This window comes from Xiphophorus hellerii, chromosome 10, assembly GCF_003331165.1.
Source record: "Xiphophorus hellerii strain 12219 chromosome 10, Xiphophorus_hellerii-4.1, whole genome shotgun sequence".
NCBI lineage: Eukaryota > Metazoa > Chordata > Actinopteri > Cyprinodontiformes > Poeciliidae > Xiphophorus > Xiphophorus hellerii.
In genome coordinates this window covers 5083937-5110339 of record NC_045681.1, presented here as the reverse complement: position 1 = coordinate 5110339, position 26403 = coordinate 5083937, and the positions used below count along the sequence as shown (strand labels likewise).

Below are 26403 nucleotides of genomic sequence, written 5' to 3'. Positions count from 1 at the left end.
CATCTGAGAAATATAAAAGTCATCTGTGTGTGCAAAACCTGCAAACGAGTTTTACCTCACTGATGGCGACATAGTATCGAGGCTGCTGGAAATGTGGAGCGTTGTCATTGCGGTCTCGGACAACAATGCGGACCTCGTGTAAAATCACTGTTCCAATCAGCTCGTTGGTGCACTGAACCTGAACCACGATGGAGTGAATAAACGACGGTGGCTGAAAGGGAGAAGGAGAAATATAGATAACACACTATTGCAAAGTGGAGAATCAAAATTATTTGCCAAGAAGTTTCTCATTTGTGCCAAGTCACAGTCACACTTTCATACAGCTGATAAATATAAGGGAGAAGCGGCAGAAGATTGGATGTCTTCTCAGAGAAGATGGAGCTAAAGGTTTGAGTTTATCAGAATGGAAAATGGTTGTTAGTAAGACAGCCATAAAAATGCATTTCAAAATTTCTCTTTATAGGATAACAGTAAATGTACTGGTGCCAATTTACTGTGAAATTGCTGGAGGCTGAATAGTTGGAATGATTTCAATTTGTGTCACTGCCACAAAGATCAACTGTAGACAAAAAGTTTTCAGACCCTTTAAGTTTTTTCTCTAAACCTTCCATTCAGAGACATTTGAGCTACTGTATGTTCACTTCTCCTTCAGTCAACCAACAACAATCTATTGTTTGTAAATTTTACAAAAAAGTAAAAAAGAAGAGTTAAAGTTCTTTTTCAATAGCAAGGTTTCATTTGAAAAGGTTTTTTTCTGAACTAGTCTCAAATTATATGAAAAGCAGAATATTTATGTCATTTCTCTAACAGAAGCAGGCCAAAAATAAAGTAAAACTATCACTTGTTTCACAGGATTTTAAACCTTTCAGAACTCAAAGAGAACATGTTAGCAAATTGGAGGTTTAAGGAGATGAGGCTAACAAACTAAAAAGGTTCTGGACTGATTCCCTTGTGAGATGAGTCAAAACTACAAAACAGTGTGCAAAGCCACATATTTTTAAAGTTATGTTAGCTTTGCAGCTACAGTGGGTGGAAATCTTTCCAGTTACAAACTGACAATAAATTGCTTAACTTCATTTTGATGCTTAATCAAGTAGGTGACAAAGTGGAAATTGTATGGGCATGAGAACAATCACATAGTTAGATATTTTTATTATGCCTGAAATGACTAAAACTACTTATTAATAACTAGGAAATGTCTACTTATATAAGTGAAGCACTAGTTAACTTCTTGCTGCTGTGGTTGTTACAGAATTAGACACATATGTGAAATATCTCTTTGAAATAACATGACCAAAAACATAACTGACCAAGCACTAATTTCTTCCCTTAATGTTTCTTCAATGTTAGTAAAAATTCTGACTTTGCTACTATGCATATATTCCGTGGAATGTAGAATATAACTAAACATGTTTACCAAGATTTTGCCTTTAAACATGTTGCTACCAGATAGTTCATATCTGGTGGCAGCATGTTGTGCAGATATTACCGCCTCCAAGTAATCTCTGTCCTTCACAACGACACATCTGCTTTTGACAATGGATACTATGATCCCATATTTCTGAAAAAAAAAACTGCTTAGGCAGCAATTCCACTCTGCGATTTTTTTATCTTTTCTTTGTTATACAGTGGGATTAGAATCTTGGCTCTTGAAGGAGCAATTAAAAAAAGTAATTTTCAAAATTTTATCATGCTTTTTTAAATTATTTCCGAATGCTTTTTGCTATATGTTTTGGGTCATGTTTTTTGAAAGCGATCTGAGATTTAGAGTTTTGCCTGTATATTCACTCATGGGTGCATTGGTGGTCTTGAAACTTCACTAAGCAATGCACAGATTATCGGTTCCCTGTGTCAGATGAAGTAAAGCAGCTCCAAAACAAAGCCGCAGAAGCTATGGTGTTATTTTCTTCGACAGCCTAAGATTAGAATTCCCCTCTTGTATTGGATGTGTTACTGCTCTTGCTTCAAACTCTGCTCTTGCACTCAAAAAGTTTTGCCTGATTATAAATATGCTCTACCCCCTCAAAAAAAGATTTTTTAAAAAAGAGCAGAAGCCATTTTTTACAAGGTGCATCCAATCTGCAGAAGAAAATTGAGGGTTCAGAGCATGCAAAATCTCCAATATTTGAACCCCAGAAAACACGGGTTTGAAAACATTCTGTCAACAAAAACCTGTGAAAAAAATTGGTTAAACTGAATAAAATAAGAAAACAGCAGCCACATAGGCACATTAAACATAGAAATCTTGAACTTTCTTACATCTCTATCAAGAACTCGTCCAGTGCTGTTCAGGTAAAGAGACTGCCTGGCAGGATCAAGAATCACCCAGTAGTCGTGGTTGTCTCTTAGAGACAAAGAGATTGTACGATGTGGACCCTCTGCCACACCATTGATCTGCATGTTCTCCACCAACAATGTTCCTGAAATACAAAAAATATATATAAATGTTTTTAGTCCTCAAACAAGCTTAGAATTTGAAGAAATCTAGATGATTTTTTAAATGGCAAAAAAGATCATAGATTTGAGAAAACAAAACTTAAACATCTTCAGCTCGTTTTCTTCTTGATTTATCTCACATGTATTATTTCTTCTTAGCTCATGGGAAGTTGGATAGAGCTATACACAATGTTGGTAGAAAATCTGTTTGAGAGAAGGTTAGAGGTTCACTTTCCAGCATGAAACTAAACATATAGCCAGAACTACAATTGACTGGTTTGTATCAAAGCATATTCATGAGTTAAAATGGCCCAGTCATAGTGAAGACCTAAATGTAATTGAGAATCAGTGACAAAACATGGAAAATGCTTTAGATTCAATCTTTCCTGTGCAACTGAATTGGAACTGTGAGAAAAGCTATGATCCTCGCTTTTTTTCAGAATAAAGTAAAATAAATGGACTGAACTTATATAGTACTTTGCCAGTCTTCTCATACGTCAGAAGAAGCAAAGTCTTGCAATTTCACTAATTTATGCCTGGCTTGAATGTGGAAGTTTATTTTCTCCCTCTTGGTCACCTTTCTGAGTTAGTGTATTGAATCTATATAATATCTGAGTTTCACCTTTGAGGTGAGTAACAGAAAATGTCACTTTCAAACTTTTTAGATATTCACATTTTCTGTGATGTTTATTTCATTTATATAAATGATGATTTTCTGTTTTGTTTTCTCTAAAACACTTTGGAAACCATTTTAGAACAGCAGAAGAAAACATACGTATATTAGAAAAAGGTCTAGACTAGACTAGAAGATAGACCAATTTAGAAAAAAAACCCACTTAAAATAATTGGAAGCTAAATCTTTTTTTAATAAAGCAGATGGCACAGATGAAAGAACTTTTGACTGCACACAGTCAGTTATGGAGTATAATTAAATCTTGCAAGATGCTTTGAGAAAAATAGAAGCTGGGAGACAAGTCTTATGAATTCTATATTCATTTTCATCTTTCATCCAGAGAAATAGGAAAAACAATTAGATAAGAAATAGAAAACAAGGGATAAAACAGAGTTAGTTTAATACAAGCAAAAACAGGACATCTGAGCATACCTCAATGGAGCTGAAAATGATGCTGTCAATAATAACTGAACATCCTTATTGGAATTTGGCATTAGTAGAACTCCAGGCCAGGCCAGGGATGTGACTAAATGTACTGCTAGAGTTCATTTGACTGACTGTAAGATTGATGAATCTACTTTAACAAGGCCGACTGGTTAGTTTACAACCATTTGTAATTCTATAGGTTTTCTATTTAACCTTCTCCATCCTTAGTCAGGTCGAGGGATGGATCCATTATCCCATTTGCCAGCCTATTCCTCTTCTTGCATCAACAGAATCACACATTGCTTGTTATTCTTGAGTATCTCAGAGATAGTTTATCTTATTTTGGATAAACATATCACAGCCAAAAGAAAGAATTTTAAATATCAGTAACCACTACAACAACAGTATACAATATAAGGCCTGCTTTAATTCACTCTGAGCAAATCATGTGATGCCACAAGGGATAAAACAGAGTTAGTTTCATTAGTTAGTGTTTGGGTTTGTTAAATTATGATGGCCTAAATTTTTATAAGACTGAAAATCAGGACACACCATAATAACAGAACACCCTGAAAATAGTTGGCATCTATGAATAATTTTTCATAGTTGTTTTAGGTCAGCCAGTTATGATCTTAATCATACATTGAAAAACACAACTTTCTCAACTGTGGAATATATATATTTATTTTTACTTTTTTCTAAATTTGGCATTAAAGACATTGAAAGTCAGGCTTGATTAACCCATCTATTTTACCATAACACAATTTTTATGAATTGACATCTTTAAATTGATTTTTCCAAATTAGTAAATGGTAAATTACATAGACACCTTATTTATAATTTGTAATTTTCTTTAATTATATTATTGATTTATACTAAACATTCAGCTTTAAATTCTCCATTACAACTTAAATTGCATTAAAAAGCATTATGGTACCCCTCTTTGAATCTATGGCATAGGAAAACATGTTGCTAAATATCTCAGCATCACAGTTTTTAAGCATCTGACACTAAAATACGAGATTCAAGACCCTTTCTAGAGATGTCAAAAATTACAACTCAACTTGAGGCATCAAACTTACTGCAGACATGCAACAATGCAGCTAAATTTATTCAAGTGCAACTCAAAAACCTCAGCAATGATTTGATAACAGGATTACGTTTGATGCCATGCTACTCTGCAGATACTCCGCATGCCAAAGGCTTGAAGTGGTCCAAAACATGATTGCATGTTTTGGACCACAAGCAATGTGATTCTGCATTGCTTGTGTGCAGAATCACACAAGCAATGTGTGATTCTGAAATAATTATTAGCAGAATTAATCATAAAGTAGGTCATACTTTATGATTAATTCTGCTAATAATTATTTCAACACTTTGGAGGCACTTATACATATTGTAGAGCATTTGGCCGTCTGTATCCCAGATAAAAGCCACTTGTATCTGGGATACAAGCAGCCAAAATTAGCTTCCTCCATAGGGTGGTCAGATTCAGCAGAAGCCTTTCATCTATGGGGAGCTCAAAGTGGAGCTGCTGCTTCTCTGTGTCAAAAGCATTTGGTTTAAGCTGTTTGGGTTTCTGATCGGGATGTTTTCTAGGTGCCTACTTTTGGTGATTTTTCATGGCTTGCAAATGCTTCAGGGTCCCTCAGAATGAGCTAGAGGGTGTTGCCTGGGTGTTCCCTCTGGGACTTGTTATCCTCACAACCCCTTTTGAATAAGCAGATGGATGGGCGGATGGAAATGTCATCATCAAATCATCATCTGAACATTACGTATCTGGTGATGTTACTGCAAAAAGAAACTTCCTGATGTAGTAGCAGACTTGTTCTTTCATCCCAATACACACATACTCACATAAGATGTAACAAGACTTGATGCTTCACAAAACATATCCAGTTTTTTTCTCTTTTCGACCCATTAAGGTATATTTTAGATACTCCAGCAAATGTGGCATGATAAGGAAAAGCATAACTGAACCTTCAATGATGAAATAAACACACGGCGTTTCTTACACATTTCTTCGTCTAAGCTAACTTAGACTTGTATGCATTCCTAAAAATACACCATAATTAACATAATCACCAGAAAATGTTTAATCCAATGGAACAGGAGAGCTGAATGAGATAAAACACAAGTGCTTGACTATGATGGATGTGATCATTATGTGAATTTATTTGGAAGCTATACACAATTACTCTTCTAGGTAAAATAAGTATCCACTTGAACTTTTTACCTCAGTGTACATTGTGACGTGGGCATTGAAAACATTTACAGCAGAAGCTGGTAACAACATACTTGATTTATATGTATTTTTCTTAAAGTAGATAAAAAATGAAGTCACAGCTAAACAAATGAGAATGACACAAATTTAAGTAATTAAGTAATTTGTGCAATGCTGGTTCAAAGACATCTCTTGACTAAAGAAACATTTCACATCATTGTTGAGGTGTGATTTTGACCAATTCTTTCATGCTGTGTGTTCTCGAGTGTTCTCAGAGTCCTTTTATGCAGTCTGATTTTTAGCTTTTACATATATTTTTAGCTGCATATGAGTCAGGCAATAGACTGGGCCATTCTACTAGCTTTACTTTCTTTCGCCGACATCAATTAGGAGTTTCTTAAGATAATAGTATCCGGCACTATTATCTTGCTTGAGAATCTACACTTGTTTCTTTCTTTTCTCAGTGCATCCTTCATTCATGCTATTTAAACCTTCTAACTTAAGTTTTGACAGGATGAATTTGTGGAGTTTGGCAGGATCATTTTACCTCCAATTATAGTATATGCAGTGTCACTCAAAAATGTCAGGTTTGGCCTGAAATACACTGAAGTCTCACTGAAAAAACATTTTGGTCTAGTTCCTTGTGAAAATATCTTAGTACACTTAAAACAAGACAAAACTAACTTATAAGCACCTTTTCAGCAAAAGACTTTGTTTTGAGTCAATAATTCCTTAATATTGATGAAAAAGTACTAGTTCCACTAGTGGATTATTTCATAAATAGCTTGGGAAAAATGTTTTGTTATAAGTGAAATAATCTTCCAATGGATCGAGTACTTTTTAATCAATATTAAGGAATGATTTACTTAAAACAGATTCCCAAAGCTTGCTGAAAATTTACTTGCAAGTTAGGTTTGTTTCATTCAAAATATACCAAGATATTTGCACTGAAAACTAGACCCAAATTACTTTGTAAGGTGTTGTGTTTTAGGAGTACTCCAAATCTGCATCAAAATTTAAACTATTTCCTTAGCTGTGGACTCTTGCGCGATAAGTGTACACAGAGGAAACAATGAAAATGTCATTACTGATTGTTTTCATTGAAAAAACTGCACCTGCTATTTTCTGCAAGTTCTTGTAGACTCCATCTGACTGTTCCCTTGTTGAAATGTTGTTGGGGCACCGGGCTGTTGCTGTTTTATGATGAAATGTTGTTCTTTGTATGTCCAGATTATGGTTCCTTTGATACTCGCTAAGAACCCATAAGTTTAGAAATGCAACTTTAAAAATTTCCAGTGGTATATTTTACAGCAGTATGTTTTTTGCTTTTACACATTTTAGCAACCAACTTTTTGTCTCCATAGAACAGTCGGTGTCCTGTCTTGCCTGGAATTCCAAGACAGATGACATTGAAAACTAAATTACCACAATCCTTGGGCAATGTGGCCTTGACAAGCAAATCAAGTAATGTAAACTTTATGCTTATATCTTGAAGGTTGCATGCTAATGTTGGTTTAAAAAAGAGCCATTATACATAAAAGGCATTGTAGAATACTTAAAGTATTGTATAACAAAGAGGTACATAAAAAAGTATGTTAATTTGAAAAAACAAATATGTAAAAACTTTATGTGTTTGACTCTGTATCACTTAACACACAGGAGACCAATTACCAGGCCTTACACCATGCATTATTAATCAGTCATTCCACTGCATCTTATCCTTCAGCACATTATCACAGAGTGGAAGTTTTTAGACTACAAACTTAATTTTCTCTCAGTGTGTCCATGATTTTTTTTCTGGTTGTTGTGCACAACAAACAGAGGGAAGGATAAAAAAAGAACTTGGTATTTTAATTTTTACTGATGCAAGCAAAAAAGATAAAAAATAAATAAATCAGGATATTATTAGACACAGACAGAAATATTGGTAAATGAACCCTAAAAAACAATTTGTAACTTGTCCTCTGTAGTGTCACCAATGAAGAACAATAAAGACCAGTGTTTGTAGGCTATTTTAGGTTGGAGATGAAAGACAATATCAAAGACAAGAACAGAGATTTACATTGGCAAGAAAAAGTTGAATGCCAAGCAGGATTGTTTGCTTCTGTGTATGAGTCGACAAGGGGAAAAAAAAAAAAAAACATAATATTTTTGGTCCATGTGCATAAAACCATCTGCGCACAACACATACACACATGCACTGAACAATTTCATATCTGATCTGGCAGATATAAAATTGGGTCATGGCCTTCTGTGCTGCCATGGAAACCACTTCAAATACTCTGCTGTGATTTGTTGATTTGAAATAAATAGGGAAATTTTATTAAATTGGTTTCCGTACATAGGAGATGGGATATAAAATCAACTCATTAAAGGAATTTGATTTTTACCGTCTAGCTGCTCCCCTAAGTCTAGGTCCCTTTGGGGATTTTAAACGGAAGAAAAATCACCCAGATACACACATTGAACAGGAAAATAAGAAACCAACAATGTGTGTTGCTGTGTCTAATTGAACAGTGTACAGGATAAAATATAAATAGGCTTTCTAAGCAGAAATCTTACTGCAAAGAACGAGACTGAATTCTGAGCAGTTTTGTATAAATTGGCATATAAGTTAAAGCACAGAGGCTGAATAGAGAATGTGGGAGTAACAATATAGAGAGAAGAATACAAGCAATGTGCTAGAATGAGCACAAAGAGCGATTAGATGACAACATAATGCGAAAGAAAGAGAGAATGAACTTTGCTTTTGTGGATTAATAGTTATTTTACAGAACATTAGCTAAACTGAACATTGACACAGGGCAGGTTTGTCATGCAGATATAAGCCACTGCCTGAAAAGTAATGTAGGAGGGGTGGAGGAAGTCAAGAAAAATAAAAAACAAAGCAGGTGAGAGCAGATTCTCTTATTAAAGATATGCCATAGGATGATTACAAATAACAGCTTTAATTGAAATACAAAAAATCTTGAAACTTTGTCCTCTATTTTGATTTAGATTGTACATATGAACTAACAGTGGGCCTTGTGGCTCCGTCACATTTTTTGAGCTGAAATGGATCAGGGTCAATTCACCTCTTTGCCCCATTGCATTAACCATTTTCCATTTCATACCTTTAAACAAACTATTTAGCATTCACATTCACAACCTGCCTAATAATATAATATGGTGGAGCCCTGACCCCTCAAGACATGGACTCTACTAAACCCCTGAAGCTGTACTGTGTTATCTGACACCAAGATCTTACTGTCAGGATCTGTAAGTATTGGAACCTCAATATCCAGCACATCCCACAGATGCTCGACTGGATTGAAATATTGGGAATTTGGAGGCCAAGTTAACATCGAAAGCTCACTGTTGTGCTTTTCAATCTATTGCTGAACCCTTTAGCTTTGACACAGGGCACTTTATCCTGCTGAACTGAGCCAAAAGCACCAGTCAATGTCATTTTTGTTTAACCCTGGAGATGGGTACACATCAAAGTAATTTATAACTCATCTCTGTTGGATCAATTCACATAAACCAGTCTTTGCTTTTCACATGTATAAATGACTTTGTCTCTAGTCCACCATTGTTTCCTCCTTGGAACACTTTTATGGAAATCAACTCCTGTAGACTGGGAACATCCCACAATAAGTACAATTTAAATTTACTGCCCAATGTATACGACACTCAAGCACCAATGAGGAGACAGACAGTTGGTGTTACTTCTCCTGTGGGTGATCATAATATTATTTATGCTCGTATATCAGTTTTTATTCTTGGCCACGTGTATCTAATGAAGTGTGACAAAATGGGAGAGAGAGACTAAGCAAAATAGCTTTGAGGATTCTCCTGCTGGTTGAAATTATTTATTGGAGTTGACCACAATCCGATTTGCTTAAATTTTACTATGAGTAAGTCGTAGAAATAGCTTGAGATAATCAGTTGTTGAAGTAACAACAGATTATCTGGAAGAGGTTTGAAATATTCCAATGTAGATGGCTTGGGTCAGGTACTGAGATTTTAAAAGTGAAAGGAGACAATGATTTGAGCTATCCGAGTGTCTTGCTCTAATCAGTGGAACCCTGTAATCAATAGAACCTTCAATTCAGCTTTTTACCAAAAGTCCTGAATAAAAATATTCATCCATTATTGATCTTAAGCTTAAGAACACTAGTAGGAGGAAGCAGGACAATGATCTGAAACCACCACCTCAAGATGGCTTAGAAACAAACGTATAGAAATTGAGTTGGTGTGGCTTGACCTTATTAAACAGACTGTTCATATTTAAGAACGTCTCCGGGTGACTGAATTAAAATAATTGCAGAAAAATAGCGACTAGAAATTCCTCCACAGCAAGGTAGAGACCAGTTGGCATTTCTGACAAACACTTCCTGTCAAGAGTACCCCAACAAGTTATTATAATTAGTGGAAAATTGCTTTTCATGAATGTTCTCCCCATGCAAGTGTAGATTCCCTCCAGGTACTCCAGCTTCCCCCCCACAGACAAATATGCAGAAACTCTTAATTCTTAATCCTCTGTCTTCTGGCTTTTCAATTTATGTTTACCATTGTGACTGTAATTCCTGACACTTTTTTGATATAACCACCCTGAAGCTTAAATCTCTATTAAGTCCGGGACATTGTTTTATAGCCAGTCACATATGGATTCATTCATATAGACAAATCTGGCAATGAATTGTACTTTAGCAACCCTTTTAATAGGATTACTAGATGAATACACACAAATACACAGTATATGAAAATATTGTAAATGTCTCTATTTATACCCAAATGAGTCTTGTTGAACAACAAAGGGAAATACTATCCTATGCATGTCTATGCTCATATTGTCATGTATGCCCACACACTGACATTATCTTAGTGTAATATTGCTCTGCTGTAAAACACTAAACAACACAAAATATGTCTTTAGCATTCCAGATATCCTATCCAGTATTTAGCATTCTAAACTAATATTAAAACATTTTCAATACTTAATGAATGACTTATTTGCAGATGAAAGCCCGATATATCAAAACATGGATGTAATTCCCAAAGAAAGTTGGAGTAGAGTGGAATTTATTTGAAATCTTGTGTATTTTTATTCTTAAAAATAAAATATACTTAAGAGAAAATATATACTGAAAACTCTTATTGTCCATGTGCCTAAGCCAAGATGAGCTGAAAAACAAACCAATAAAAAGAGTAATAAAATGTGATTGTTGGAGTGGCCCTCATATAATCCAGAATTTATTATGAGACAAACAAGCGGTGGGATAAAGATGTGTGATTTTTGGATATTCATAAAAATCCAGCCATACGTACAAACAAATTAAATCCCTCATATTTTATAGAGAAAGTGAATTTTAAAAATTTGTAGTTGTTGGATAGACTTAGCATAATTGTTTACATTAGTTCCTCTACCCCCATTCTAGCTTAGCCCAGATAGAAAATGTGATCTACCTCCCTTAAATAAGTATTCAAAGTATTTGAATACTTTCAAAGACTTTGAAATAAATGTAATGTTACAATATGTAACATTGTACATTACAGATGTAATGGAATGCTCATCTTACAGAAAGTTACACTTCACAGTCCATAGTACATCTTCACTAGATGGATCATCAGCTGGAAATATGAGATAGACTTTTGAGGTTTGTCATTTTTTGATTTTTGCCATGAAATTCTCCAATGGATTCCATTTTTGCCCATTATGTGTCTTACTGTTGAATCGTGAGCACTGACCTTTATCAAGACTGGTCAGACTTGCTGTGATTTAGATATTGTTCTGGGTCATTTTCTGTCCTTATTTTGTCAGAGAACTCTTAGATGAAGATGATTTGGTAGGCTGGCCATTGCTGGCAAGATTTACCACTGTTCCATGACTTTTCCTTTTGTGGATAATGGCTCTGATTGTGGTTGGAGAGACGTACAAATGCATTTCTATGGCTTTGGGGCTGCCGCCTGACAGATAAATGTAAATGACTGTTTCTTATCTGGTATAGTTTTTAAATTGAGGGCATGTTATTTTTAAGATTGTTTAACCTACTTCATGTTACACAGATTTTATTCAAGTTAATTCTTTCTTTTACATGTCTTGCTGTAATCAAACTTGAGTTTGGGTGGCGATCCTGAATCAGAACCACTGTTAATTAACCACAATTAAGAACTTACCAGACAGGGGGCCATTTTACACAGAGCTTTTAAGTTGTCCCTAGGCATTGCTGGGTTTTCTCTGGGTGCTTTATTTTTACGATAGGATTATTTACCATTTCATCATAATATATTCTATCCAGAGAGGTCTTTTTTAATTGCAATCCACAAAATCTTTACTGTAAAAAGATCACTGTCGAGTTATGGTATTACAAGCAGTGTTTTGACCAAAACCCACAGTTGCACAACCAATAAATAGTACTTTCTCCAAAATAGCATATGCTGGAATGTAAAATAAAAGTGTCTTAAAACTGACCAGAGTGTGATTAAAATGTAAGAACATCAGTTCATGCAGTGCAATAATTAATAAATTAATAAAAAGATAGTAAATACTAAATGTGTGGGCCTCTCATACATTTCATTTTGTTTCACGTCACCAATTACAGAGGCATTCTAATTAGAAAATTAGCATAGTTAATTGTCCTCATCAGCCACTATTCCTTATGCAACTCTCAATAGATACATATAGAGGGCAACTCAAATCACTAATTAAATTCCCCTCAATATTTCATTAGCTCTGTCTAATTATCATTTTTTCAAACAAGTACGATAATGGGGAAAGATCTGATGGATACTTGTGGTCAAGTATCTGGCAGTGGTTAAGCCCCTCTACATTTTGCATTTTGTTAAACTGTCGGTCGTAATTGAAAACGGTATAATTTCTGTATTCTCTTCCAAGCTTTTCCAGGATTAATCAATTAGGAGGAAATTAGTGTTCAGGGACACAACTGACCTAGAGGCTGCTCAGTGTCTGTGTCCATATCGATACTGGGCTTCATGGCTGTTAATGTGATTATCCATTTTGCATCCTACTTCCATTAACATTTCTCTTCAAATCTAGGAATTTAAAGGGTAGGATAAAAAAAAAAAAAAAACTTGTAAAAGTATTCATGCACCTTCAACTTTTTTTCTGGTTTTATCACAATAAATATGGGAGAGAAAGCAAACATGTGGAGAAGGGTGTGAAATGTCCTTCAGGATAATAAGTAGAAAGCCTCCTATGTTGGTGCAGCAGACCAACTTTCTTAGGGTTCCAGGTATCAATTGAGAGCTAAAGGGCAGTGTTTAAAAAACATGTTGCTTTAAATTAGGCTGTTGCAAAAATTTTTTTCCAAGAGGGAAAAATTTACTTCAACATCTATCAAATAAAATAAATAAGAACACATTTTTATAAATACATCATGAGATTCTTTAGAAATACTTTGTTGGAAAAAATATATATTTCACTGCACCAGTAACTCAGAACAGAGTGTGCTGTAAGTTGGTTGTTAAACTGACAGACAGTCTGAATATAACAGTGTTATGATACATAGCTCATTTTAATTAGCTCCATAAATGAGGGTTTAATCTGCAGTAATTGCCGAGATAGAACATTCTGAAGGCAGCAGACTGACCAAAGAGCTCGTCCATATCATCATTCACCATTCTACATCTTGAGTTCTGGAAAGCTGCTTCTTCACATGTTTCAGCTTACATTTCTGACACTACTCAATGTTTGTCTCTAAGAACTTTATTTGGTGAAGATGCTCTCCTTTTGGGAGAAAACTGCTCTCCATTTAAATTTGCTTACAAAAAAGTTTGCTGGCTACAAACTTTAAACATAAATCTGTCACAACCCCCATACCTTATGCACTATGCTGATGAACTACAGCACTGAAACTGATAGCATTTTCAAAGGTCCAGATGAAAAATTACACAATATCATTCTGCAGTATATAAAAAAAGCTTACAGTGCAAAAAACAAGCTCCTGTTCCAAAAATCGATAATTTAGGCTTGACTGAAAGACAACAATCCCTTACACAGGTCAGAACTGATTTTATAATAAATGAACATTGCTAACATTAAGCTGAAATTGCCTTTTACTTCAATGCAATAAAAAAAATGCAGATTTTATTTCTATACTGAGTCAGTGCTATGAGTACAACTACCGTAATTTAAACATGGCCCTCCAATTCTGTTAGGAAGTATATCCTGCCAAAATGATGCTAGAAGCTTTGTGATTACTACAGAAGGGTCTGGTTTCTCTGCAAATTCTATTAAAACATTAACCAAATTATTAATTGGTTACTTAACCAATTAATAAATTAATGTATGTAGAGTTTTGTAAAATGTATCTGTTCTTGATTTTATGACACCATTATGTGTTCAGACCAAACAAATTTCAACATCAAACAGAATACAAAATGCAGTTTTGAGACATTTATATTATTCATTTGAGCTGAAATTTTTCCCCATTTTGTGTGTCCTGGTGATTATTAAACTACAGAAAGAAAAACCTGGTGCAAAAATAAAGCAAGAAATACATTTAAATTGCTCAAATCTGTTGTATTTTGTTTGCATCTAAGTGTAATTAGTGAAATCTGCAATGTAAATACAGTGTTGGAATACAGCAGACAGCCCTGTAATACATGTACAAAATGTGGAATAGACAGGGATTACTTCGGGAGTCGCTGCCCAAGTTTCTCATGAAAAACTAAATTTAAATGTGGAGTAGAGATGGAAATCGAGAAGACAAAAATTATTTTTTGCAAAATGCCCATGTCAGACTGGGCTTGAATTCCTGACGTAGTAAAAATAGACTTAAATGAGGTGATGCATTTCGATCGTCCATGTGTTGTTCATCTTATGTTATTTTTACCTAATTTCAAGGACTCTTAAGATGCAGATTATGTTTTTTTATAAACAATTTTCTCATGCATTAGCCTTAGAATAATATTTTTTTTCCATAACCAGAGATAACTTGACACACCAGATGGTTTGATATGCAGACCTACTGTAGCTGATAAGAAAATACCAGCGTTTTTAAAAAAGTTTTTGGCAGATTATGAAACGAACCATCTGTTTATCAGCAGTTTGCTCAGGAGACCCTAGAACTTAACATTTTCATTTTCAGCAAAAGAGTTTGATCAAACTTTCTCTTAAAATAGCTATGACAGACATAAGGACATATATAGTAAAGGATGGAAAGTAAATGTAATCAATAAATGATTAAACATGTTTTTATTATCGCAGAAATTACTATTGGACCTTATTCTCTAATTTCCATCTAAGGAACTGCCTTTTCAGGTCTGTAACACCTGAAGCATGTCCAGACTGAAAACAGCACTGTAAGAATGAACAAAGCCAACATGAAGTAAGAGATTTGTCTCTGCAGAGAAATAAATTCACATACTGATCCTATTGCACCTAAAACGAGGCTGTGTTGGGTTTACTTATTCAGGACCATGTACAGAATCATTATTCTCACAAGAGAAAAGATGTGGAGCCAGATTTAGTTATTGACCAGTTTCCAGTATTCCTTAAGGAAGATGAACTGACATAAGAAGAGATGAGATGAAGCACTTGTATATACTGTATATATATATATATATATATCCCCCCTCCATTTCTTTATACTCTGACACCTTATAGGCCCTACTTTTAATGTACATTATCGGAATATTACGTGGTAGACATATGCAAAGTGGTGCATAACTGTGAAATTGGAAGAAAAGGATTCATATTTTTCAAAGATTTAAAAACATCTGAACAGTTATAGAAAGGATAGGCATTTAGCCTCCTGGTTTAATATTGTACAGAACCAGATTTTGCTGAAGATGCAGCTGCTAATCTTTTTAGGGGATGTTTAGTAGTTTTACAGATATGCAGACTTTGCAAAAGTATAGGAACATCGATTTTCAAGTGGTGCCAAACGGTATCAATTAGATGTAGATCCTGGCCATTCCAGTAAATGAATATGATTCAATATATTCCAGCCCAAGCTCTCACTTTTTGTTTAGAGGTGCTGTAAGATGAACCTGCCTCAAGTCTATTGCAGACTAACAAGTTTTCTTCCAGGATTGCCCTGTATTTAGCTCAATTCAGCTTCCCCAAAAGTTTGATTTTGGTCTAATCCCACCAGAGTAACTTCTAAAACATTTCTTTATAGCTGTTTTGGGCGTGTCGTGGTGGCGTAGGGGATAGCGCAACCCATGTTTGGAGGCCTTAAGTCCTCGACGAGGCTGTTGTGGGTTCGACTCCCGGATCCAACGATATTTGCCGCATGTCTTCCCCCCTCGCCTTCCCCCTTTCCTGTCAGCCTACTTTCATATAAGGGACACGAGAGCCCACAAAAGACCCTCTGGAGGGGTTTAAAAAAAAGCTGTTTTATTGTGTATGCATTCAAGGTTAACTGGTCAGGCAGTGGTTTAAGAGGTGTTCAAAACATGGAATACAGTTTTGTTACCCAAGTCCATTTTAAAATTCTCCCCTTATATGCAAACTGTCAGGTGTCTTCTTTGGACTTCATCAAGAGTTTGGTTTAATAATGTTCTCAAAAACTTTTGAGGCCCTCACAAAGCACTCATACTTGTACTTGGAGTAAAATATGCAAGGGTTGGATCATTTACTAATGTGTTGACGGAAAGGCAGAAGAAATAAACGTATATCATGTTAAAAACCAGGTATTCTTTTCCATTACGCTCACGTTTATGCATTAATCTAGGTCTATTACAGAAAACTCCTACATTATCGTTTTGCACGACAAAATGAAGAAAAGATTAAGGGGTACCAATACTTTTCCAAAGCACTAGAAGACATGCCTTTATTGTCACGTTGTACAGAAAATTGCCTTGCAGTGTCAGCTGAGTAGCTAGATAAGTAAAAAAGAAGTGAATGTGTATGTGTTCCTCCTGTATAGAGTAAAAGCTGATATTCCATGATGGGGATTCTCAGCCTCAGGGTGTCTTTAGAAGAGTTGTTAAGGAAGAATATCTGCAGAGGTTGGCTCACTACTGTAGAACAAATTGTAAATAGCCTCATTATTCTGGCCTTTGGTTAAACAGCAGCTCCGAAACCAGACCGGATCTCCATACTGCAGGATATACTGAACTGTACTGCATCTGTTATACGACATTACAAGAATAATTACTTTAGTAGAACAATTTACTAGGTAGTATTTCTACAATAAAAATAAATGGGCTTTTATTATATATAAACCACATATGTGCTGCATTCATACTGCCAAAACAAAACAATAATCACTCTATATAAAATTGTGTTTGTATCTTCACTTAGGTTTTCCACGTTATTTATGTGAGAAGTCCCAGAATATCAATGTTATCGCTTATTTTAGTTCACTTTCGCTTTATACTGAAAAACACTACAAAGACCTATTAGATATTTTTGTTCTCACCATTGAATGTCAGAATGGTAGGGTAGACAAAAAGCTAATCCCTGCATGCAGCCTCCCCTTCCAGTAACATATACTGTATGTAGAAGAACTGTTGAAAATAGTAAAAAGGGTGAATAGAAATTGCATGAATTTCTCCACAGTAATGAGCAATCAACAGCACTAAGCAATCAACAGATACCAGCAAGCTGTGGGGATAAAAGGAAACGTATGTCTGATGTTTCCATGCTAATCTCCGGTAATGTCGGTGTGGATTGTTGTGATCAGCTCTTGTTTGCCATTTCCTGAGACAAAACAAGGTTTCTAGAAAAAATTAATATAGTAATAAAAAATTTAGTGTGTAGTTGAGTCAGACATGTAGTGTAGTATAACACTTGTACTGTATGTTTGTTCATTAATTGCTTTTTCTCTATTATTTATTTTTGGAGAAAGGCTCTTGTGGCCTTCATTTGTCCTATGATTTTTAGTCTTGTCTAACAAAGTGATGAGAGGGTTTTTATGTTCCGACAAAACTACACGCTCGGTGATGCAAAGCAATAAGCCCGGTTGAAAGGAATTTTAATTATTCAGCTTTCTCCTCAAATCTGCAAAAGAATTATACTCCTGCGCAATTAAGAGAATGATTTTTGATATGATGAGGCAATTTAGACCAAAATATTCTGCAGTCATTTAATACTGCTTCATGTGCATGGTAAAGTCTAGATTTGAGAAGACACATATTCCAATAGTTTTATAAGACTTGTCATTGGTAAGTGTAATCAAACAGAGAATAAGCTGTAGGTGTTAAAGTTTGGCTTCTAGCATCTGATACCAGATGTTTACATACATTGTTTAAAAAAATTATTCCAGCATCTGATACCAGATGTTTACATACATTATTTAAAAAAATTATTCCCCACCTCTTTTTCTCGTAATGAAACTTTTCTTGTATTAAGTGATTTAGCGATAAACATCAAGAATTCTCCCCTGTACTGTTCCCTATGCGATGGTGCCACATTAAGTTTTCTCTGGTTGTTTAAAACATTAAGTTTTGCAGCACCTTCCCTGCCCAGCGTGTTGCTCTGCACTGACAGTAAGATGGCTTAAAGAACGATACTGAAGACCAATTTGCCTGTGTGGAAATGTTTTTCAGGTCACATAAAACTTAGGGAATAAAGGTTTGAAATCCAGTAAACTGGCCCCAGGAAGAGTAGCTGATGCAGCATGCTGCTGATGCTAACGGGGAGCTCAATAAACATAAACACTGTTAACTGTTTTAAAACTGCATTTGGCAAGCTGCTAGCTGGCTGAACAGCTTTGTTACATAAAGGCAATGAGGTCATGTATTTACTGGTTGTTGAATAAAGTAAAATATTTAATATGGTCAAAAAATAGTCACCATTATAACATAATTGAAATGCATTACACAAAAACACACGCATCATTTACTATGGGCGTTATTTAGAAGGATTCAACATGTCCTTAGGCAATGTAAAATAGCAACATTACCAAGCAAGGGCTTACAGTGGACCACTGCCCTTGTTGTGATTTTTTTATTTGCGGAATGGGACTCAAAATAATTCAAAGAAAATCCACCTATTTGCAGATTTTTTCATAAAGCATATCTAAAATGGTAGAAGAAAATGCAGCTTGGGAAGGTAAAATGCCTCGGCACAACTTTACTTGACATACATTTTTTTTGACCTGAAAGGAAGGAGTTCCAGAAAATGCAAAAAAAACAAGAAGAGAAAATTTTTAATTAAAAAGAACAAACAAGATGAACGGCAAGTAAATCTGACCATGTGGAAAACAAACTTTTAATTTACCCATATTCCAGGGGGAAAGGATATTGCAGAATAAACACAATCCTTCCTCTAAAGTTATAATTTTACTGTTAAATTCATCTCAACTCCTCAAAGTTCATATTTAAAGTCTGATATTTTAGGAAATAGTTTGACTGAGACAAGAACATATATTCTGCCTTACAGTGTACCTGTTTGGTGTGGTGCAACAGTCGGCAACAGCTGCATCCAAAAACAGTGAAGAAGCCATTAAAGGTAATAAAATTTAACCATCAGCAAGTCAGAGGCTCGGTAATAAAGAGTTAATTATATCTTTTGGGTGCACTGGTCACACAATGATTTAAGTCATTTCCTCTGCAACACAGATTGGATTTAAGTGATACTGTTGGTACAGGCCTAATGAATTAATGAGTTCAGGCTGCATGCCAAGCATCATCTGGTGCTTCACACAACCTGCAGACAAGGCAAGGATGTGATACGCAGACTGAGATCTTTGTTAAACGGTTGAACAAAGACGTGTGTTTGAATAGGTTAAGAACAGACATGAACAGACTTCAGTCTCCTGGGCTGAAATTATTTTTATTACATTTTAAGGACTGCTAACATACCTTCCTTGGATTTTAAAGTATTACAAATTTCTCTCTTAGAATTACAAATTATATTTATATATATATTTTTTTTTAATTTAATTTGAGCAAAAAACAATATGAAAGATAAATTTTATTAACAGTCAAGTTCTTGTATATTGTATAGTATGCATAAATTGGGATTGTTATGAAAAATCTTAAATTTAACATAAGGACTGTACATTAAAATGAGTTTAAAAAGACCTAACAGATAATGAGTTTATACTATACAATCCCTGTAAGACATACTCACCCCTTGGATGTTTTGCCCTTTTAATTCCACTTCATTACTATTTATAAATCAGTTATAATAAACAAAATTTGACTTCATTTGATGAATTTGATATAATATTTGATATTATATATACAGTATATATAAATAAATATATATATATATATTTAACATCAAAGTGAAAATTGATTTCTACAAATAAAAAAAATTAAATAAAAATATTTAACATAAAACAAGTGATTTCATAAATATTAAGCCCTTTTAAAATGACTGACCAAATGCATCAGAGGTCCAGCCAAATGGTGATAGTACTCTCATAGTGAGTGAAATGGAGATCACCTGACTGCAGTAACTGTGTTTCAAGTGATTGACCCCTGTGTTTGGAAGGTCCATTCACTGGTATCCAATATTTCTGGCTACCATTACAGTATTAAGGGAGAAAAAAAAATCACTCCTATAAAATTAGAGAAAAGTTATTGATGAGTAGACTAAAAGTAAGGGGATGGAGTTAATTGGGAGTTCCAACTAGATAATGATCTTTAACATAAAACTGATTCAGGAATAGAGGAATCTAGAATTTGGAATCAAATATTAATGCTTCATCAGTAATACTGAAAAACCAGGTCCATTCTAGGAAACCAACAGACTTCTAATGACTTTCCAATTCTAAAAGACAATAGTCAAATATCCAGACCTGAAATACCACAAAAGCTTTTTGATTCAGACAAAAACATGTGATCAAGATGCAACTTCCTGTGACATGTTACAGCAGACACAGGTGTATTTACATATGCGATCCTGCATTTTTCACTTTTGAAAGCTGTGTGTTATGGAGAAAAGGCTAATAAAATCAAAAAAATATTTCCTAATTGTTCCTTGAATTCATAACAATCTCCACAAGTTGTTGTTTTTTTTTTAATCTAAAGTATGAAATGATAGAACACAGCAGTACTTTACCATTGGGGCTTTCTTCATCTATGGCCACGATGGTAGCAGGAGGACCAGAACGGGAGAGTTTACATTCTGAAAGGATAAAAAACAGTCAAGATATGATTACACCAATACCTCCATGGGTGTTTTTTTATTCTTCTTCACATCTACTATGTTAAAAAAAGGCAATATAAAACTTTATTGGGAACCCTGTGGGTGGGTTTATTTGATAAACACTTAGTATTTCTGAGAAAAATGATTTGAAAAAGGCCCTGAAGTGTGTACAAAATGCTGCAAGAACAACAGCAATAAACTCATAAAGATAAATAAAGCATGAGCTGTGCACATATAGTCTATAGTTTATTAACCTCATTGTTCTCTGTTCAGTGAGAAAGCATAGACCGTAAGAAAAAAAACACACAAGAAATTTATAACTTAGATGTAATGTAGTGTAAAACAAGGTGAGCTAAGAGAAGCAGGAACTGACAGTAAAAACAGATTAAAGTAGTGTTTTTTAAGAGACGGGCCTAATCCGCTATAACCATCTCCGCTGGGTCAGCAGGATAAATTAAGCAGCAGAACATGTTTAACGAAGGATGAAAAGGGGAGATCAGTCTTACCCTCATATTGCCAGTCTGTAGATAGTTACAGCCACACCACACCAGGAAGGAGGGAAGAAGGACAGAAGTCAGGGAGGTATTGGAAGAAGGAAAGATCAGAAGATAAATATTAGAAAACAAAAGCAGGGTAAAAAGAGATGTAAAGATTTTAAGAAAAAGTCAAATATAGATGTGTGGACACAAGTCAATGTATCAGACTTCCCTCACTTATTACGACCTATTAATGCGAGGGGAAAACATCATTAACCTCAGCTGGAGGCATAAAATTGTCACATTTGCAGTAAAATGGCTGCCAACACTCAGTTGTTCCTCCACACATCCTGTCCTTGCCAGGATACATGAAAATAAGCCACCTGAATTAAGCGACATCCCAACGTCACACTACAGCTACACAGGATGGTCGGGAAAATCCCAGAGGAAACCAGGAAGATGGATATCTGCTCACCGAGAAAATAGACTTCATGGAACAATGATCACACTCTCTCTTCCTCTCACTAGGTCGCTCTACCTCGTTTCCTACATTATAACACATTACCGTGTGACACAGATGATTTCAACAATCATCTGTACAGTTTATTGTTTTTAAGAGCAGCAGAGAATAAATGAGTAAAGATTATGGTTTTAAAAAAAAGAACCTATAATAGACACCTATGAGCATTAGAAAACAAAGATGTTTCAAAAAGCTTAGGATTACCCAGAAAGAGTATTGAAATTACTTACACCCTTCATTTCATAGAAAATTTTGCAGGGAAGTGGGGAAAATATCTCCATATCTCAGCTGAAGACATGAATAAAAACACCACAAGAAATAAAATACTCACAGCCTTCAATAATATAAATAGCATAAATTTGTAATTTAAGAGGAAGAAAACTAAAATGCAAAATATTTTGTGATAAAAACATATTTCAAACCCAAATTAGTAACTAAAACTGAGTAACATAGCATGGAAACAAGATACAAGTTTATTTTCATTTAAAAAGTTAAAAACATCAACCTGGAACTTGTTTAAAAAATACAGTCTTTCTGCTCTGTGCCCTGGACCCCAGATAGGCTCTTCGATTGATCTTCTCTATAAGATGAGGTGATCCTCAGTGGGTTAGATAACATATCAAAATTCAAAGCAGAATGGTTAACAGGGGATTCACTCTCTTATAGATCTTTGTCAACTTTCACGCTGCTAAGTTTTGAAATAGTTAGAACAGAAAAGCGTTCTTATAACAAAGCACAGCGTATACAGTACAACGTCCTGCATGTCAAAAAAAGCATGAATTAACAGTCATTTGAGAAAAGTAGAAAAAGTTTCCGGAAAAACTAAAATCAGGTCTTCAGAAAGCAGTTAAGAGCAGTTTATGTATTTGAGTGAGTATTTAAAAAGTCCACAAGCGAAGGACATTCAAAAGAACTCCCAGCGTTGCCCAGAACTTGTTGGATTGTCATCAGAGTACAAATGTTAAATTGAGAATAGTAGAAAGGATAGATTAGAAATATCTCTTATTTTCCCCACAGTGGATAAATTCAGGTGTACCAGCAGCAAGTTAAAGGTAAATGAAAAACTGCATGGACTTTAAGGTCAAGCCTGAAATTCAGCTGTTTCTCAATGCAAACACAACAGGCTCCGTGCAGAGAAGAACGAGGATGAGCGGATTAGATCCGTGCCAAGCCACTCGAGCCAGTGGAAAAGGGGAATTATCAGGGAGAGTCCGATTTAACCCTTCTTGTAAAAACCATGAGTGTTGTGACTTCAGTTCAGTTTAATCTCCAGGTGAAATCCCAGGTGATTTTAAGTGTCCACTATCTAAATATCAGTTCCTCGGAGGAACTGACATAGTTGACCCACTACACCGGTGTCAGTGTGGTGGGTCTGTCTCTGGGTAAATTCACCACCAGCTTCCATGTTTTCCCCACAGAGGAAGAACATTTTAATCAAAAACCAAATTCAGCATTTTAGGAAAATAATGTTTTACCAACTATGACACAAATATCAAGAAGCATCACAAATTTTGTGAGTGGTTTAGAATAAAACAAATGAAACTGGACGTCAATATGTGAGCATTTCCTATTAGTGAGTTGAATATTAATTGGGGTGTAATTTTTTCACATCACTGCATCTACCTACAATGCCCTGACGCTAAATGTAAATCATTTAAATGTCTGCTAAGATAAATTGTTGCCAAGAAAATGCAAAATCAAAAAGAGATGATTGCATTGTACTCTGAAATATTATAGGGGAAGACCAAGCAATGCTGCAGTGCCATCACTGTCCAAAGTTTTCACAGCATGGGGTGTCAATTATGGAAAGCAAAATTCCAGATAAAAGAATATCTGTTTTGTCAGCAGATTCCCCTCGCTCCCAATATATAACTGTACTCAAATTAAAAACAGACTTTTTTTTCATTCAAAGGAAGACTGTCATTCTATAGAAATAAATTAATTGCATGCCTCACACATCTTTACTAGAAGTGCCAGTAACTAAGACATGAAAACTTCTGTGTAAGAGAAAAGAAAATTATTTTAAAAGGTCATTGACAAATCCACAATACAAATGAAAAAGAAAAATATAATAGAATATTAAACAAATAATTACCTAAATAAACTAGACCAAAGTATATGTATTTTTTAGATTAAATGTCTCTTCACCACAAGATCACATTAAAATAATTTTCTTTGCTTGTAAAGCTACCTCAAGTTATTTAATAATGAGGTGCTCTTAACTTTTTCTGCATTTCTTATCATCATGAGCATATGTTACAGTTTAAAAATTATGCAGTCATATAGAGTCAAGCTATAAAAGTACATTCTGAAGATCTGGCGATTAAAACGACTGCTTCTAGTGTTACTGAAAGAGTTCTTGCATTACGTAAACTAGCCTTTGATGATTTTTGCAAACCTGGATGTGAGTTTGTTGAAATTCACATCTTAATTTTGTTGAAAGTAGCAGGAATTATTGAATAGCTGGTGATAAGCTTGGAAAATTAGTTTACTGTTTGAAGTGGAATGAAGCCAGTAGTGATAGGACCTGGTTGTATCAATTTCTAATAGACCTGTCGGAAAGCTGAGGTTGAGAGCATGGATCAGAGGTAATGCAGTCACTTTGAAGTGAAATTTTGGTGGATAGTAAACAACTTCCAAATCTTTTTAAGTAAGAGTGGTCAGAATATTTGATATAGTGGTTAATGATGTATGAGAATCATCTGGGTTTTCGTGATTGTGAAACTTAATTTCAACCACGCCACTTGCGATCTTATTCATGTTTGCAAGATGGTTAATACAGTTTTCTGTGGTCCACAAAGCTCTAAATGTACTTCAGAGTGATTGCTGCTTTCAATATTGTTTACTAGATAAAATCATCCAAGTGGAACCTCAACAGTTTGTATACATTTTCTAAAAATGTATGTTTCAGAATGAACAACAATCAAATTTAAAACAATCATGTACATTTAGAAAAATTAGAATTAGAAAAACATGTGACTGCAATGTGAGGGATGCAATGTTTTGGGCAGGAAGATTTCATATTTTCTTTTTGTATATAGGAAGTTGCCTTGCCTATACAAATATCTAATAAAACCTTTTTAAAGTTCACAGGTGAAAGTACTCATGGGAATTCAGGTTACACAAATGATAGGGAATTTTGTTGCTACAAAAAAAAGTCTCTTTCTGTAAATTTCTTTATATATTTTCGACCCAAGATGTTTGGTAAAGCAGATTTTACAAACAAAAGTTTAAATGTGCAAGCTGGAACAGAGCTAGCTGCTTCTTGGGAGCGGCTTTCAGGTCAGACGCTGCCAAAGAGTCATGATGATGAGTGACTGGCGACACAACCAGGGAGGAAAGTTCAAACAACAAGTAATTGTTTAAGAGGTGTTTTCTCAGGCTCCCTTCTTTGAAGACTCAGACCTGCTGAGACAGTTCTGAGTTCAGGTCAGCAACAAAGAGGGGCAACGATTCAGAACAAATCCAAAATCTGTGAGGTTATGATCGATATCCAGGTACACGAAGTGGAAGAAGCATACCTGGCCGCTCAAAGGCTGCAACATAGGATAGCGACAGATGATCACTCCCTCTTCTGAGATCAACACATATTTTTTTGCCTCAAAAATCTATTGATGAAATAGGCAGATTAAAGTCGACCCACCAATAATATGCCACTAATTCACCCTGAGTGACACTAAGACACCCATATCAAATGCAGGTGATATGTTGAGAATTGTTCACAACAATTCTGATTATACTGAAAGAGGTCAAATGCATTTCATCAGTCAGCATAAAATCTGCAGCACAGTTCCCTAAGGAAATCCCACACCATGTTCATACCCATACACCGCAGGTGGATGCTGCATATTGATCATCAATTGCTGCATCCCAGCTCTAACACACCTGAATCAAATGGCTGAGTTCCACCATCAGCATGCCATTCAGCTCAGTACAGACCAGGTAATGAGCCGCTTGATTCAGGTGTGTTGGGGAAAGGATGCATCTAAACGCTGCAGGACGGCAGCTCTGAAAAACCAGATATGGTCACCTCTTTTCTACAAAACACCACGCTTGAGCTTGTTTTTTTTTCCAAACACCGTATTGGGGCTGCTACGTTATATATTTTATTTTAAGTCCATAAAACTCTTTAGCAGAATTAATAAATGAAGTTAAATAAATAGGTAGAATCACTTACAATGTGATAAGATGTTTTTACAAAAGTTCCCTTCAGCTTAAAATAATTTTCTGTTAGGTATTTACAAAATAAAGGATCATTAGCTGAATTTAGAAATTCAGAAGACTAAATGTCGGTTCCTGAATGTATCAAGGGACACATATGAGTAGCTACGGTAGAAGAAAAAAACATTTCACTGGAAACAGAACTAGACAGGAAAAAAGTAAAAAAGCAGCAGGGAACCAGGTGAACATGATTGGCCTTAAAAGACTCCAAGAAGGTTTTTTATTTCTTGGGGTGTAACCGTAACAGATGCTACCTTAATACATTTTAGATGGACCAGGTAATTCCCCTCTGTCTGTTTTGTTTGGGGTTGGTGTGAAACTGGTTTGTGTGAAACCAGTCTATCTGAAAATGTTAGTTCACTTTATCATCAAGAA

The 26403-nt window shown here is 35.1% G+C and overlaps 1 protein-coding gene across 3 annotated transcripts in view; it reads right to left on the bottom strand.

Moving 5' to 3' along the window:
* The window catches only part of LOC116727280 (protocadherin-15-like), a 228917-nt gene that overhangs the window by 155599 nt on the left and 46915 nt on the right, over positions 1-26403 (bottom strand). For all 3 annotated transcript variants that reach the window (XM_032574623.1, XM_032574624.1, XM_032574625.1), the window contains exons 3-6: positions 21318-21332; positions 20725-20790; positions 2260-2420; positions 56-211 (exon numbers count right to left, since the gene is read on the bottom strand). In XM_032574623.1, coding sequence (XP_032430514.1) covers positions 56-211; positions 2260-2420; positions 20725-20790; positions 21318-21332 — 398 coding nt within the window. The remainder of the gene's footprint in view (positions 1-55; positions 212-2259; positions 2421-20724; positions 20791-21317; positions 21333-26403) is intronic.